Source organism: Magallana gigas, chromosome 8 (genome assembly GCF_963853765.1).
Source record: "Magallana gigas chromosome 8, xbMagGiga1.1, whole genome shotgun sequence".
Lineage (NCBI taxonomy): Eukaryota > Metazoa > Mollusca > Bivalvia > Ostreida > Ostreidae > Magallana > Magallana gigas.
Window position 1 is genome coordinate 45,620,127 of NC_088860.1, and position 15,006 is coordinate 45,635,132.

At 32.0% G+C, this 15,006-nt stretch overlaps 2 protein-coding genes across 2 annotated transcripts; both read left to right on the plus strand.

Moving 5' to 3' along the window:
- The first annotated feature begins 766 nt into the window (after positions 1–766).
- LOC117686726 (short-chain collagen C4) lies at positions 767–4,873 on the plus strand. The gene is made up of 4 exons (XM_034462373.2): positions 767–999; positions 1,123–1,200; positions 1,504–1,740; positions 4,543–4,873. Exons 1-4 carry the CDS (start codon positions 771–773, stop codon positions 4,785–4,787), a joined length of 789 nt encoding a protein of 262 aa, XP_034318264.2. The 5' UTR covers positions 767–770; the 3' UTR covers positions 4,788–4,873.
- A 5,448-nt stretch (positions 4,874–10,321) lies between these two features.
- LOC105341932 (uncharacterized) lies at positions 10,322–12,782 on the plus strand. The gene is made up of 5 exons (XM_011448698.4): positions 10,322–10,345; positions 10,663–10,896; positions 11,039–11,116; positions 11,980–12,216; positions 12,515–12,782. The coding sequence occupies exons 2-5, from the start codon at positions 10,668–10,670 to the stop codon at positions 12,757–12,759; spliced, it is 789 nt and encodes a 262-aa protein (XP_011447000.3). The 5' UTR covers positions 10,322–10,345; positions 10,663–10,667; the 3' UTR covers positions 12,760–12,782.
- The last annotated feature ends 2,224 nt before the right edge of the window (positions 12,783–15,006 follow it).

The window sequence follows — 15,006 nt, forward strand, 5'->3', positions numbered from 1 at the left end:
TTTTAAACCTAATTTATATATTCGTGGAGGATGTTAATTCGTGGACGAGAGGTACCCACGAATTCCACGAAAATTGAGCTCCACGAAATCTGATGATTTCACAGTATTTTAGAATGGATTTGCTAAAATCGCTTCGTATCTGAATGTTTTTTTTAAATATAAATAAAGAAAAACTTTACAGGAGAATGTTCATGATATAAAACAAAGTAGTAAACAACCCTAATTTATATAAAAAGTAAATATAAGTAAGGTTTAGCTGTTGTTTATATCCTCACAGTATCGTTAATCGTATCTTGAGGAAAAAAGTTTCCTTTAATAAATGTGCCATTGTTTCTTTTTTGATTTCAAAACAAAGTGCAATAAATGAACAATAATTGTAAAGATTTGCTCAATCATGGGTTTAATAAAAAAAAATCGCGTTTTTAATGATAACTGCTGAAGGGAATTTTGTTTGTAGATACTTGAAAGAACAACCATATTTCAACATTTTGATAAAAAATTACTTTACACCATTTTTGCATCATTTTTTCTCGTCATTCCTCACGGAACTATTTGAACACATATCGAAAATTTTTATCTTTCTCAATATCGTATGATTTACAAAGAAAACTTTCTTTGGTGATTAACAAACATACATGAGAAACGTTTTTAATATCCAAAAAATAAAATACAAATGAATGTGCCATTTTATAAAGGGTCTGATGAACAAACAATTAAATACCATCATGACCAATAAGAATGTAGTCTTTTTTCTCTATTGTAGACAGACTATGGATTTCCTATTATTTCTAATGCTCTCAGTCGTAGTCAGTGCTGCTATTAACAAGGAAAGTTGTAAAGATATGCTGCAAGGCTATTTGACGGGACAACTGTCGTCTGCTTTAGGAGCATACCAAGTAGAGGCTTTGAGGCGGGAATTCGAAAGCTTCTCTAATGATGTTAGGAAAGCCTTAAAGGAAGTCAAAGAAAAACAAGTGGCTGATACGCTATTAATTCAAGGTAGAATTAAATACAAGATTTACATGTAATACTGATTTCTTTTTTTAATTTTGTCATTTTTTGACAAAATATATATAGAATAGTGATAAAAACTTGGTCTTTAACCAATTGTTGTGATATTAGAAATCCAGAACAGTAGTATCATTTACACCAGATGGGGGAAAAAGACATGTCCTTCCAATGCTGAACAGGTTTTATCAGGTAATAAGGATGTTTATACTTATTTCATAACTGCTATTTTGTTTCATAACTTACGCATCATTATGAAATCACACACTGGATTGTTTTTAGATTTTTATGAAAGTTAAATATTACCAATCAAGTGCGGTTAAATCATGCCAATCAGCTTCAAACTAAACTTAAAGATGACAAACAAGAAACTAAGCATCAATAAAAAATTTTGGCAGAACACTGTACCATTTTTTAACCGAATTAGAATGATATATATAATGACAGTTGAATTAAAAAAAAGTTGTGTAATACATCAAAATCATATATCAAAAGGTTACGTAGGAGGATCATGGTTTCTACACACTGGAGCTGCTGTAAATCCACTTTGCTTACCAAAGAACCCGGAGTGGGGAATATACAGGGATGGAACTGATGGAGAGAAAGCGTACATCTTTGGTGGAGAGTACCAGACGAATTCAGTCCCATCCTACATGAAGACACTTTATCAGCACGATGTCCCTTGTGTGGTTTGCTTGGTTCGTAAAAGGTCCGTTGTTCAAATGTTCCCAGGTGAGAAATATTCATGTAAATGCAATAATGAAAAAAAAATAACAAACACCAAATGTGATGGATTGCTTGTTTAATTTTCTGGTTTACTTTAAATAGACGTTTTAGCTCACCTGTGCTGAAAGCTCATGTGAGCTTTTCTGATCACCTTTTGTCCGCCGAATATAAATTGCAGAAATAAAAGTCCGTTCTGTATTCAAAGCGGAGAAAACCTTGAAACTGTAGAAAAAGGGGGGGGGTGCATTTTTAAAAATCTTCTTCTCAAGAACTACTGATTCCAATTCAACGTAGTTTAGCATAAATTATCCTTATGGGAAGGAAAATATAAATTGCAAAAAATAAGGGCTAAGTCTGTTTTAAATCTGAGTTATTACGAAAATAATAATAAAGGAAAGGCGTGTTTCAATCGGGTTCGGCATCTGGTAAAATGGGTAGGCAAGACTTGGCCTGGGCAAAACAAAAGATTGGCAGTTATGTATCTGCCAATCTCATTAAAATTTCAGGATATTTGATGGACCAGTATATTTGCATTTGCTGTAAATATTGCTGCAAAATAATGCGTATTTGGAATTGACGATTGCCGATCTGCCCCGGCTTTTATTTTGCCACGGCCCGGGTTTGCATACCCATTTTACCAAGACTCGTATTCCATACCTCTGAAACGAGGTTCTTTGTTTAAAGCAGCCATTACATTATACGAAAAAGGGTCGATCTGACTATGATGAATTTACTTGTTGTGCAACAGTTCGCGTATGAAGGGAAATTTTTGAAACATGCAAAATATATTGGTGCCGATTTTGTGAAGTAAAGTGAGGCTAAATATTTTTAAATGCGTTGACAGTTTTCACACATGACGTTGATGTTAGCTTGTTCTAATTTTCGTTTCGTTTTTATTATTTATGCTTTGTAACCTGGGAACTATATATCGTCTGTATTTCGTGAATTTTACGTATCAAATCAAACAGAGACTTCGGTAAATCAAACAGTTAACAGTTTACCTGCGCAAATTAAGCAAAATCTGATGTATCAAAAAAGTACTGAAATACAATTCATTCTATCGGCAATTCGGCATTATCTTTTGCGTAATGGTACATGTAGTTTAATGCAATATGTTTTGTTGAGGTGCTCGGCATTTTCTCGAGTTTATTCAGTTTAAATAGAGTTTGATATCGCTGTCGGAAATATGTAGGTATATACATGTATATATATGATTCATTTCGAAAAAATAAATTGTGTTCTTTATTTGTTATAGTGCATGTTTCTTGTGTTTAATTGTTTATAATTTCTATTTACTAACCATATTTGAGTTTTAACCTTCGAATTATAAGCAAGATACAGAGATTTGCTTACAATTCTATGTTTGTACACAGATCTTAAAAACTAAAGATTAAAAAAGTAAAAAAAATTGTCAATATTTATTAAGAAAATTTCCAAAGTCTGTTCTTCCAGAAACCAACTTTAACAAATTATTGTATTGAAAACTTAACCTTTTTTCGTCATTATTACTCCTACTGTACATGTGATCCTTGACTGTGTTTGTGTACATTTGTATAAACTGATTTTGAACCTCAAATACCAGTGAACTGGTCTTGAGTAAATAAAAAAATTGAAAATCTTAGGCCATTCTTTTTTTTCCATTTTAAAAGCTGAATAGGAAATACGAAGTTAAAAATCTTAAGCTGAATGTAATAAACTCATGTGAACAAAATATGACTCAAACCTAGGCGAACTGTGAGCTCTGTATCTTGCTTCTAATTCTACGATTGACGCTGAAATTTTGGTTGAATATTAGAAATTCTATATGAATCAGAGTATGTTAAATACTTGTACAAACAAAATAAAAGAATGATATTCTGTATATACCTATTCTCTGGGGCCCCCTCTTTATACAATAAATAATGTGAAATCTACATCAATTTTGATAGTTTTTCAGACACGGGTAAATAAAAACGATATCTTTAAAACAGTTTCCATAGTTCTGACACATTTCTGTTACGGGGATAAAGTAATTATCGCTATTCCTAAGAAAATATCACAGCGGAAAATTATCCTGGTTTGTACGCGAAGTAAATAACAGTCATTTAATTATAATGGAGAAGACAAATACATTTTTTGAATGTTTTTAATTTGAGGAATTGAGCACATTGAGGTACAATTTTCTTCTTCACATCTATACATTTAGGATTTTTAAAATAAAAAACAATAACTATTATATTTTTTTAAAAAAAATACAATAACTAGTAAGTAGTTGATGAAAAAAATGTACCTATTTGCTCTCATATCTTTTGATCGCTTTACAAAGGGGGGGGGGGCAGAACGAAAATATAGGGAATTGGAAGTTAACAACTTAACAGTGTACTCCTACCAACTGTTTAGTTTTATATCTTGCGTAGGATTTTCTTATTCAGATAAAAAATAGTTTTTCATGAAGGTACAATGTCAAAGATTACGTGTATGCAAAAATAAGTGTAAAAATCGAATATTTTACAATATTTATTTTTTGTTATTCTACCGAGGGACCATACGGCACAATATCTTTTGAACGCCAATTGTTGCTCAGGTGAGCGGTGTGGCCCCATGGGCCTCTTGTTTGAAAAGTTAACATATTATCATATATTAATATATCAAAACCAAGCTTCTTTAATGTAACTTATAACTCATAAATTGAATTGAAAATCTATCTAGTTTACTCAAAAGACTTAGTGTAGCTCTTATTGGGAACTGGTGGGGCTTTTAATTATTAATCAAGTACAATTTTTGTTTCCTAATGGACATGAGGTTATAAACAATATAAATATATTGTAGCTAGACAGAAGTGCCACGCAGGATGGAAGCTAGAGTATCAAGGCTACCTAATGGCTGGTTACCATGGTTCAAAAGCTGGATCCACCTACACCTGTGTTGACAGTCATCCAGACACAGTGCATGGAGGACATGCTAATAAAAATGGCTACCTGTTTTATCCAGTAGAGGCTAGGTGTGGTACACTGAAGTGCCCACCATACGTCGAGGGACGAGAAATCGTTTGTGTTGTCTGTTCAAAAGAATGATTAAACTGCATTTACATTAAAAGCCTGAAGCATTATATTGCTAATATTTCTGTCTCATTGAATTTCTTCACAAATTATGCATAGATAAAATAGATAAATAAATGAGTAAATGAACAAACAAATAAGTAATAAAATAAATAAAAAATTTAAAAAAGTAATCTGAATATATACAAGATAAATGGTTTGATCATAATTCATTAACATTCCTTCAAGAAATAAATAAATAAACAGGACGAAAATAAAATATTTCCAAATTAAGAAATTTGTGTATATTTGCTGTACATTTTAATTGTAATTAATCAAAACGTTTAATATTCAGTGTAAACAGAGTACTTAACTACAGGGTATTAAAACACAAAGCTGGTACTATGTTCACTTTGTTTTGACAGGCTTTCTGATACTATAAATAGAACAAATAATAATATTGACAATTACTTGCTCGATGTTGTTCCCTGAAGTGTCCTCTCTGTGTTGAGGGAAGAGAACTTGTGTGTGTTGTCCGTTCCAAACAAAGAAATTATACTTTGATATTTTTTCTCTGAGTCGTCTAAAGTGTTGTATGCCAATCACTATGTAACCTGTTAAAACATTTAAACCTGCTTTGAACAGCTAAAAAAGATCAAGCTCCGTATCTAAAGCTACCTCTATGCTACACATCAATAGTTACATTAAACCATGGGTGAATACCAGTAATAGTGTTACCAGCTACAAGAGTCTGACCCACTAACAATAGTCACAAAAGCACAAATCTGCCCTAGCATCCAGATAGCTGACATTAAACAGCATATTTGAATAAAGCTCCATTATTGATATACATTGTTAAATCAACCATGTAGGTTTGCAATGGCAAATATCATCGTTTTCTTACTAGATACATGTAATTAAACCGCATCAAAGACTTTCACTTCCTCAAGCATCTGAAAGCTATGGCTCAAATTCTGGTGTAAGCCATTGCTGATGTTTTTTTTCTGAAATGGTTTGAATAATGGTTAAACGAGCAATGTAAAACTTTGATAATGTATTTACATTCACAGGATATTCTTTTATTGATGTTTTAAGAAAATCAGTTGTGATTAATATAGGTCTGAACTACAGACCCAAACGACTTGTTTACGTATAAGTGTACTTATTCTTTTAATTCTTGAAAGCTGCTTTCAAATGAATTGTTGGCAATAAAATGTCAACTTGAATTCAAAAATCCATAAAAAATGATTTTAACATCGTTCTTTAACTTTTGTTTGTGTTTACTTTTACTTGGTTATTTCTCCATAAATAGAAACTAAGGCTACACTAAGTGGACAAACTGAAAGAACTTGTACGGACTAATTGTAGATTACAAAAATTAGTTGGTCATTATATGGTAACCTTCAGGTATAAGTATGATGTGCCGCTTATTATTTGTAAAGTCCAGACAATAATCAAAATTTACCTACTTTTTTTAGCTCAACTGAGCCGAAATCTCATGTGAGCTATTCTGAACACATTTTGTCTGTCGTCTAGCTGTCTGTTTGTCCGTCTGTAAACTTTTCACATTTTCAACTCAAGAACCACGGGGCCAATTTCAACCAAACTTTGCACCCAGCATCCTTAGCCTGAGGGGTTTCAAAGTTGTGAAAATTAAGGGCCAAACCCTCTTACAAGGGGAGATAATTAAGAATTAATGAAAATGTTCGAGAAATTTTCAAAAATCTTCTTTTCAAGAACCATTTGGCCAGGAAACTGAAACTTGTGTGGAAGCATCCTCAGGTAGTGTAGATTCAAAGTTGTGAAAATCATGACCCCCGGGGGTAGGACGGGGCCACAATAGGGGGTCGACTAATCAAATAGGAATATATAGAGTTAATCTTTAAAAATCTTATCTAAAACTGTTCGGCCAGGAAAGCCAAAACTTATGTGAAAGCATCCTCAGGTAGTGTAAATTCAAAGTTGTAAAAATCATAACCAGCGGGGTAGGGTGGGGCCACAATGGGGGTCGACGTTGTACATAGGAATATATACAGTAAATCTTTAATAAAAAAATTTCTTCTCAGAAACTAATCAGCCAGGAAAGCTGAAACTTGTGGGGAAGCATTCATTCTCAGGTAGTTTATATTTAAAGTTGTGAAAATCATTACCCCCAGGGTTAGAGTAAGGGGCCACAATTAGGGATCAAATTTCTACATGGAAATATATAGAGTAAATCTTTAAAAATCTTCTTTTCAGAAACTAATCAGCCAGGAAGCTGAAACTTGTTTGGAAGCCTCCTCAGGTAGTGTAAATTCAAATTTGTAAAAATCATGATTCCCGGGGATAGAGTGGGACAACAAAGGGTGTGGAATTTTTACATAGGAATATTAAGAGTAAATCTTTAATAATCTTGTTCTTAGAAACTAATTAGCCAGATGATTTTTTAATATTGTTTAGACTTTGGCTTCTGGATGATTCATGGACGATTGAGTCTCACAAGGGGTTCAGATTTGATGTACATTGTAGCTTTATATTCCATACATAAACAATTGTATAAGATCTTTTTGAGAGCTGCAATGCTCAACATGTGATATTTCTATAAAATCATCCTGTTAGAAAAGGGACTAATGTTAATAAACATAGAATTATTAATTTTTGATTTTTATTTATAAAGGATCTACATGTATTATACCACATTGTCCAGATAGTTTGTATTATGACTCCAGTAAGCTGATTATATCATACCTATTGTTCCTAAGGCGAGCGATGTGGCCCAATGACCTATTGTATCACTAGTTATCGATAAATGATTAATTGATGTAGGGAAATATGTATATACACACAGTAAATTGCTGACACACGCTACGATATTTTTTGCAATCCTAGTTACCTTCCTACCTGCATTTAACACCAAAGAAAGCATTTCTGTATTTTAAATATATATCATGAATGGCCAGGCCATTGATGCAACTGGACATCCTTTGAAAACATCTGATTATGCATGGTTACTTCACGGCTTGATTATAATAGGGACTCTGATAATTTATAAATTAATACAGCATTTTGTTGTTTTTGGCTTTTGTTTAAAGATGAGCAATAATTTTGTAATATCTACCAATATCTCATATGCAAAAATTAGCGGCCCCAAACATAATAGTCACAGGTGTGATAAAAACGTTCTTTAATGCGTGAAATAAAAATTTGATCAATACTTGTTGTAATTTAATATTGGTCTACCGTAGGATGAGGTGTACTGTTGATCTTTTGAAATATAGAATATTGTATATATTATTTTTTTTTATTTTCTTGGTAGATACTATGTATTCATGAATGTACCTTAGAAAAACTAAGTAAACGACTTTAACGATACAAAATAACGCATGATTCATATTGCATATCACAATGACCTTGAAGTAATGAAGGTAAAACATGTTTATGTATGAATTGAGTTTGTTGCCTAACAATCTTATTCTAAACATAGCTAGTTAAAAGCAATTAAATAAATATAAATTCATGAATATCTATTTAAATAGTCCAGCCATTTAAAAAAAAGCTGATTGTCTGTTTGGAATTATTAAAAACCATCTATGATTAACCACCTACTTATAATACAAAGTTGCATTGGTCGTCAGGATCCTAAATATTTATGATATAAATGTATTTTTAACAAACTGCCTTTATTCATTTTATTCATTTTTTTATCATTAGAGGTTAATCTCCGCATCATGTAATAACAGTGACTGAGAATCAAAATGCCAAATAAGTACATATATCTAAATGACCACAAATGCTGATTTTTTTTGTAATGAATTCATTTTTGGATGTAACCATTAATAATCTAATCGTATAGGTAAAAAATACTTTACTGATACAATTATTTTTTGTTTGGCAGTAACTCCTTTTGTCTCAGAGACCAAATAATACATTTAGTTAAATAGATAAAAATTTATAGCATACTCTTTTAACTCTAAATTCTAGAATGCGTTTACTCTAATTGATATGCACATACAGCATACTTCTAATAATTAATACATGAAGACAATTTCAGTAATGTTTATGACCAGATTTTGTCAAGAGAAGATTGTGGTGTTTGAATGTCTTTTCATATTTTTCACATATAAAATATGCTTCAACATTTTCATATTCATTTCACATCAAACAGCTGAATGTGGTACATGGACTACAAATAATTCAGTTTAAATACTTTTTTCTGTTGCCATTTTTGCATTTTTTTGGATAGAAATTAGAGGTATGTTTTATTTACTAACACTTATGATTTAACATGTATACATTTTTAAACGACAAGAGCTCAATATGTAATAACAGTCAATCAAAAAAGAATATCAGTATTTTACTTTTACAAGAAATAAATTTTTTTGCTAGTATGTAAACAAATAAGAAAGGTTGGGATGTCAACAATTTACCTACCAGATGTGAAACTTTAGAGATTATCATAAGCCACACTCTTTAATTTTCTTAATGTTTTTTTTAAAATTAAAAGCAGTTCTTATACCTGTTTTATATAAGATTTAAATTATCATAAAGACCGAAAAAGACCCCAACTGCAATAACATGCGCAGTATTTTTTGTTATATAAATGTCAGTGATTCCTAAGTTTGAAATATTTTTGAGATTATGGTATAGCTATTAGGCTTTGTTTTATTATTTTTTTTCAAACATAAATATTTGAACAGTTTTAGTTTGAAACTATTCACAAGCTGGTTGCAAATGTTGAACAATTGTAACAGCTAGAATTATAAATGTACCACTTCCAAATATGAATAACACTGAACTGTATCAAAAATATCAGCTGTGATTGGATTAGTAAAATACAATTTGAGGGAACCAAAACGTTTTAGGTATTAAATTAACTGATTCACTCTTTGAAAAACGCAAAAGTGTGTATAATCAGTGTGTTTCAAAATGTTTTTTTTTAAATAGAGATACATACTATGTTAGAATATTGGAAACAAACATAGAGGTAATAAAAAAAAAAGGATCTCTATAAATTTTGATTTTCTAAAAAAAGAAACCCAAAACATATTCCAAATTTTTGCTGCTACATTACATTTTTGCAATTGCTTGTATCTGATCAGTAAGAATCAAAATTATAATTATCATTCCCATTCGCAAAATAAGCTGATTTATGCTCTGCAATATTTCATTACGGCAACATGTTTACTAAATTAAAAGCATTATCAGGACAAAATACAATCCCTTAATTTGATTTACGATTTTATTTTATGCATATGTTGTCTATAATTTATACATTTTAGTTGTGTACAGGGAAGATTTCGTACTTTATTTTATCTTGCATCCGATGTTGGATGATTTCACTCTTTTAAGGAGCCCTTTTTTAGTCTGTTTTTCTGATTTGTCAAACTAAATGATAATATTCACCTAAACGTGTGTTATTTTGTAAAAGACACCAATATCACATTTATTTAACAAGTTTTGAAAAAGTGTACAGTATCATTTTAATTGCTTTGGTAAAACGCGTGGGTTGATTTGAAAAGTCAATTTTCTGATCACCTGCTTTAAAAGAATATAAATACGTTAAAAAATCATTTCAATCATGTTTTATGTGCGGTTAGCTCATCTGTTATCAAAAAGTAAGTAGTTTATGAATTTTTGTTCATATTTTTTGCATAGATTTAGCTTTTGTCGCTTTGGCTCTGAGTGCTGATATGGTTTCTTTTTAATATATAAGAAGTCAAAAGTAGTAAATGAAGATTTCGTTATATAGAGAATATAGGTTATCTTATTTATATTATTTTAAAGCAGGCGATCACAAAACTGACATAAGTTAATTTTTATTTAAAATTCGTATCTTAAGATCAAAAGTTTTAATTTACCACTATGTTTTGATTGATTAAAATTAATTAAATGACGGGTCCATTTTAAAGGCATTCTTCTTTCTCTATTGTAGACAGTATGGTGTTTCAAATATTTCTGGTGTTCTGTGTCGTAGTCTATGCTGAGACTAACAAAGAAAGTTGTAAAGACCTGCTACAGGGCTATCTGACAGGACAACTGTCGTCTGCTCTAGGAAGGTATCAAGTAAAGGCTTTGAGGCGGGATTTCGAAAGCTTCTCTAGTGATGTAAAGAAAGCCTTAAAGGAAGTAAAAGAAAAACAAGTGGCCGATATAAAAACGATTCAAGGTATAATTTAAAAGCAAGATTTTTTGAAATAATTTTGTGTGTGTAAAATTTTGTTATTTCGTCATAATAATTATAAAAAGTATATAATATTATGAATGACAATTGATATCAACTTTTTCCTCCTTTACGTGTGTGATTTTAGAAATCCAAAACAGTAGTATCGTTTACATTCGATGGGGAAAAAAGACATGCCCTTCCCATGCTGAACAGGTTGTATCGGGTAAGATAAATTTCTACAAAAGTTTTATTAAAATTGCTATCTTGTTACAAATGTTGAGAAACTTGTTGTGAGGGACAAAGCATTTCATACATTCTTTTCCATTGATTACTTTAGCAGCTGTGAAATCACACATTGAAAACAATTAAATATTATATTATTAATCAAAGTACTGAAGTACTGACGGGAGTTGATTTTATCGATTATAGTAATTATTTATCTTATAATCAACGATATGTTATTTTGCTTGGCAAGTAGTTTATAATCTCTATTTGAATTACACACATTTTTATAATATGAATCCTCCGACAAGAATTTCGAAAAAAACTCTTATGAATCATGTTGTGTAATATTTAAAAATAGAATTGATTTCATCAAACTATGCATCGGTATTCGAAATATTTCAAAAAGTGTATGGATCCAACCAATAATGAACTCTAGTCCCGTTCAGTCAGATGCTCGGCTGTCTCCGTAAATCTCCGACAAGTAAGAGATACCAGTTCACGTGATAGCTTTATGATGCGACCTCTAAATATAGACTGGTACTCTGGCTGTCGGAGATGTACGGAGACAGCCGATGGTTGAACGAGACTATATTGAACTCTGGCGTAGGAATACATTCGACTGCCAAAAACTTCTAAATTGTTCGTACTATTCAAAAACTGAATATTTCTTAGGTAATTATAAATAAGTTTCCTTTTAAAAAAATGCTTCAGCGTACATTACATCGAATTTATCGATTATTTTTAAGAACTAACTTTTGTCAGCGGTAATGATTTGTACTTAGGTCCAAACACTGTTTCAGTTTCGGTTTGCCAGAGTAACTGCATGATTAAAATCAACTCCCAAAAACCATCTATTAAAAGGTGAAGTCGGAGGGTCATGGTTTGATCACACTGGGGCAGCTGTAAATCCACTTTGCCTACCAAAGAATCCAGAGTGGGGAATTTACAAGGATGGAACTGATGGAAGCAAAGCGTACATATATGGTGGAGAGTACCAGACGGACACAGTCCCAGCCTATATGAGGACTCTTTTTCAGCATGATGTCCCTTGTGCAGTTTGCTTGGTTCGAAAACGATCCGTAGTGCAAATGTTTCCAGGTTAAAGAAATATATAAATGCAATTATAAAAAAAGACCCCACCGGATATGATGTGTTAATACTCAGTTTTAAGACTTTTAAGAAAAGCTTGGAAAAAGCAATTTGTATACTTTGTTGAGCAAAGAAATGAAACTGCCTTACTGAGAAAATCTATTGTATATATAAAATATTCTAATAGTAAAGCTCTTCCTGGAAAATTTTCTCAAAAGTCATAACTTTCATTTTGCTTGAAATACGACTACGTGTTTTGTATTTGAAACAATAAATGAAGTATAGTGATGATAACAATACCTTGTAGCAAGAAAGACGTGCTACACAGGATGGAGGTTAGAGTACCATGGATACCTCATGGCTGGTTATCATGGTCAAAAAGCTGGATCTACCTACACCTGTGTGGACAGTCATCCGGACACCGTGCATGGAGGCCATGCAAATAAAAATGGCTACCTGTTTTATCCAGTAGAGGCTAGATGTGGTACACTGAAGTGCCCACCATACGTCGAGGGACGAGAAGTCGTTTGTGTTGTCTGCTCTAAAGAATGATTGAATTGCATTTACATTAAAAGCCTGAATCATTATATTGCAAATCTTTCTGTCTCATTGAATTTCTTCAAAATTTATGCATAAATAAAATAAATAAATAGATGGAGAAACAAAGAATCAAGTCATTTAATGAATAATAAATTAAAAAAGGTAATCTGAATAAATACAAGATAATTAAATGGTTTGATCAACAAATAAATAAATAAACAGGATGAAAATAAAATATATCTAAATTAAGAAATGCTGTACATTTTAATATATTATAATTAATCAAAACGTTTAATATCCAGTGTACCTTTGTAGCAAGAAAGTGTTTTACAAAGGCTGGACATAAGAGTAAACAGGGTACTTAACTACGGTGAATTAAAAACACAAAGCTGGTACTATGTTCACTTTGTTTTGACAGGCTTTCTGATACTTTAAATAAAACAAATAATAATATGGACAATTACTTGCTCGATGTTGTTCTCTGAAGTGTCCTCTCTGTGTTGAGGGAATAGAACTTGTGTGTGTTGTCTGTTCCAAACAAAGAAATTAGACTTTTATATTTTTTCTCTGAGTCGTCTAAAGTGTTGTATGCCAATCACTATGTAACCTGTTAAAACATTTAAACCTGCTTTGAACAGCTAAAAAAGATCAAGCTCCGTATCTAAAGCTACCTCTATGCTACACATCAATAGTTACATTAAACCATGGGTAAATACCAGTAATAGTGTTACCAGCTACAAGAGTCTGACCCACTAACAATAGTCGCAAGAGCACTAATCTGCCCGAGCATCCAGATAGTTGACATTAAACAACTTATTTAAAGCTCCATTATTGATATACATTGTTAAATCAACCATGTAGGTTTGCGATGGCAAAGATCATCTTTTATTACTAGAAACATGTAATTGAACTGCTTCAAAAAACGTTCATTTTCTCAAGCATCTGAAAGCTATGGCTCAAATTCTGGTGTAAACCATTGCTGATGTTTTTTCTGAAATGGTTTGAATAATGGTTATAATGGTTAAACGAGCAATGTAAAACTTTGATAATGTATTTACATTCACTGAATATTCTTTTATTGATGTTTTAAGAAAATCGGTTGTGATTAATATAGGTCTGAACTACAGACCCAAACGACTTGTTTACGTATAAGTGTACTCATTCTTTTAATTCTTGAAAGCTGCTTACAAATGCATTGTTGGCAATAAAATGTCAACTTGAATTCAAAATTCCATAGAAAAATTATTTTAACATCGTTCCTTAACACCTGTTTGTGTTTACTTTTACTTGTTTATTTCTCCAAAAATAGAAACTAAGGCTACACTAAGTGGACAAACTAAACGGACTTGTACGGACTAGTTGTAGATTACAAAAATTAGTTGAAGTCATTATATGGTAACCCTCAGGTATAAGTATGATGTGCCGCTTATTATTTGAAAAGTCCAGACAATAATCAAAATTTACCTACCTTTTTAGCTCACCTGAGCTGAAAGCTCAAGTGAGCTATTCTGATCACATTTTGTCTGTCGTCCGGCTGTCGGTCTGTTCGTCTGTAAACTTTTCACATTTTCAACATCCTCTCAAGAACCACAGGGCCAATTTCAACCAAACTTTGCACCCAGCATTCTGAGCCTGAGGGGTTTCAAACTTGTGGAAATGAAGAACAAGCCCTCTTACAAGGGGAGATAATTAAGAATTAATGAAAACGTTCGAGAAAATTTCAAAAATCTTCTTTTCAAGAACCATTTGGCCAGGAAACTGAAACTTGTGTGGAAGCATCCTCAGGTGGTGTAGATTCAAAGTTGTGAAAATCATGACCCCCGGGGGAAGGATGGGGCCACAATAGGGGTCGACTAATTACATAGGAATATAAAGAGTAAATCTTTAAAAATCTTCTCATCAAAAACTGTTCGGCCAGGAAAGCCAAAACTCGTGTGAAAGCATCATCAGGTAGTGTTAATTCAAAGTTGTAAAAATCATAACATCCGGGGGTAGAGTGGGGCCACAATGGGGGTCGACTTTTTACAAAGGAATATATACACTAAATCTTTAATAAAAATCTTCTTCTCAGAAACTAATCAGCCAGGAAAACTGAAACTTGTGTGGAAGCATTCATTCTCAGGCAGCTTATATTTAAAGTTGCAAAAATCATTACCCCCAGGGTTAGAGTGGGGCCACAATTGGGGAGCAAATTTCTACATAGAAATATATAGAGTAAATCTTTAAAAATCTTTTTTTGAGAAACTAATCAGTTAGGAA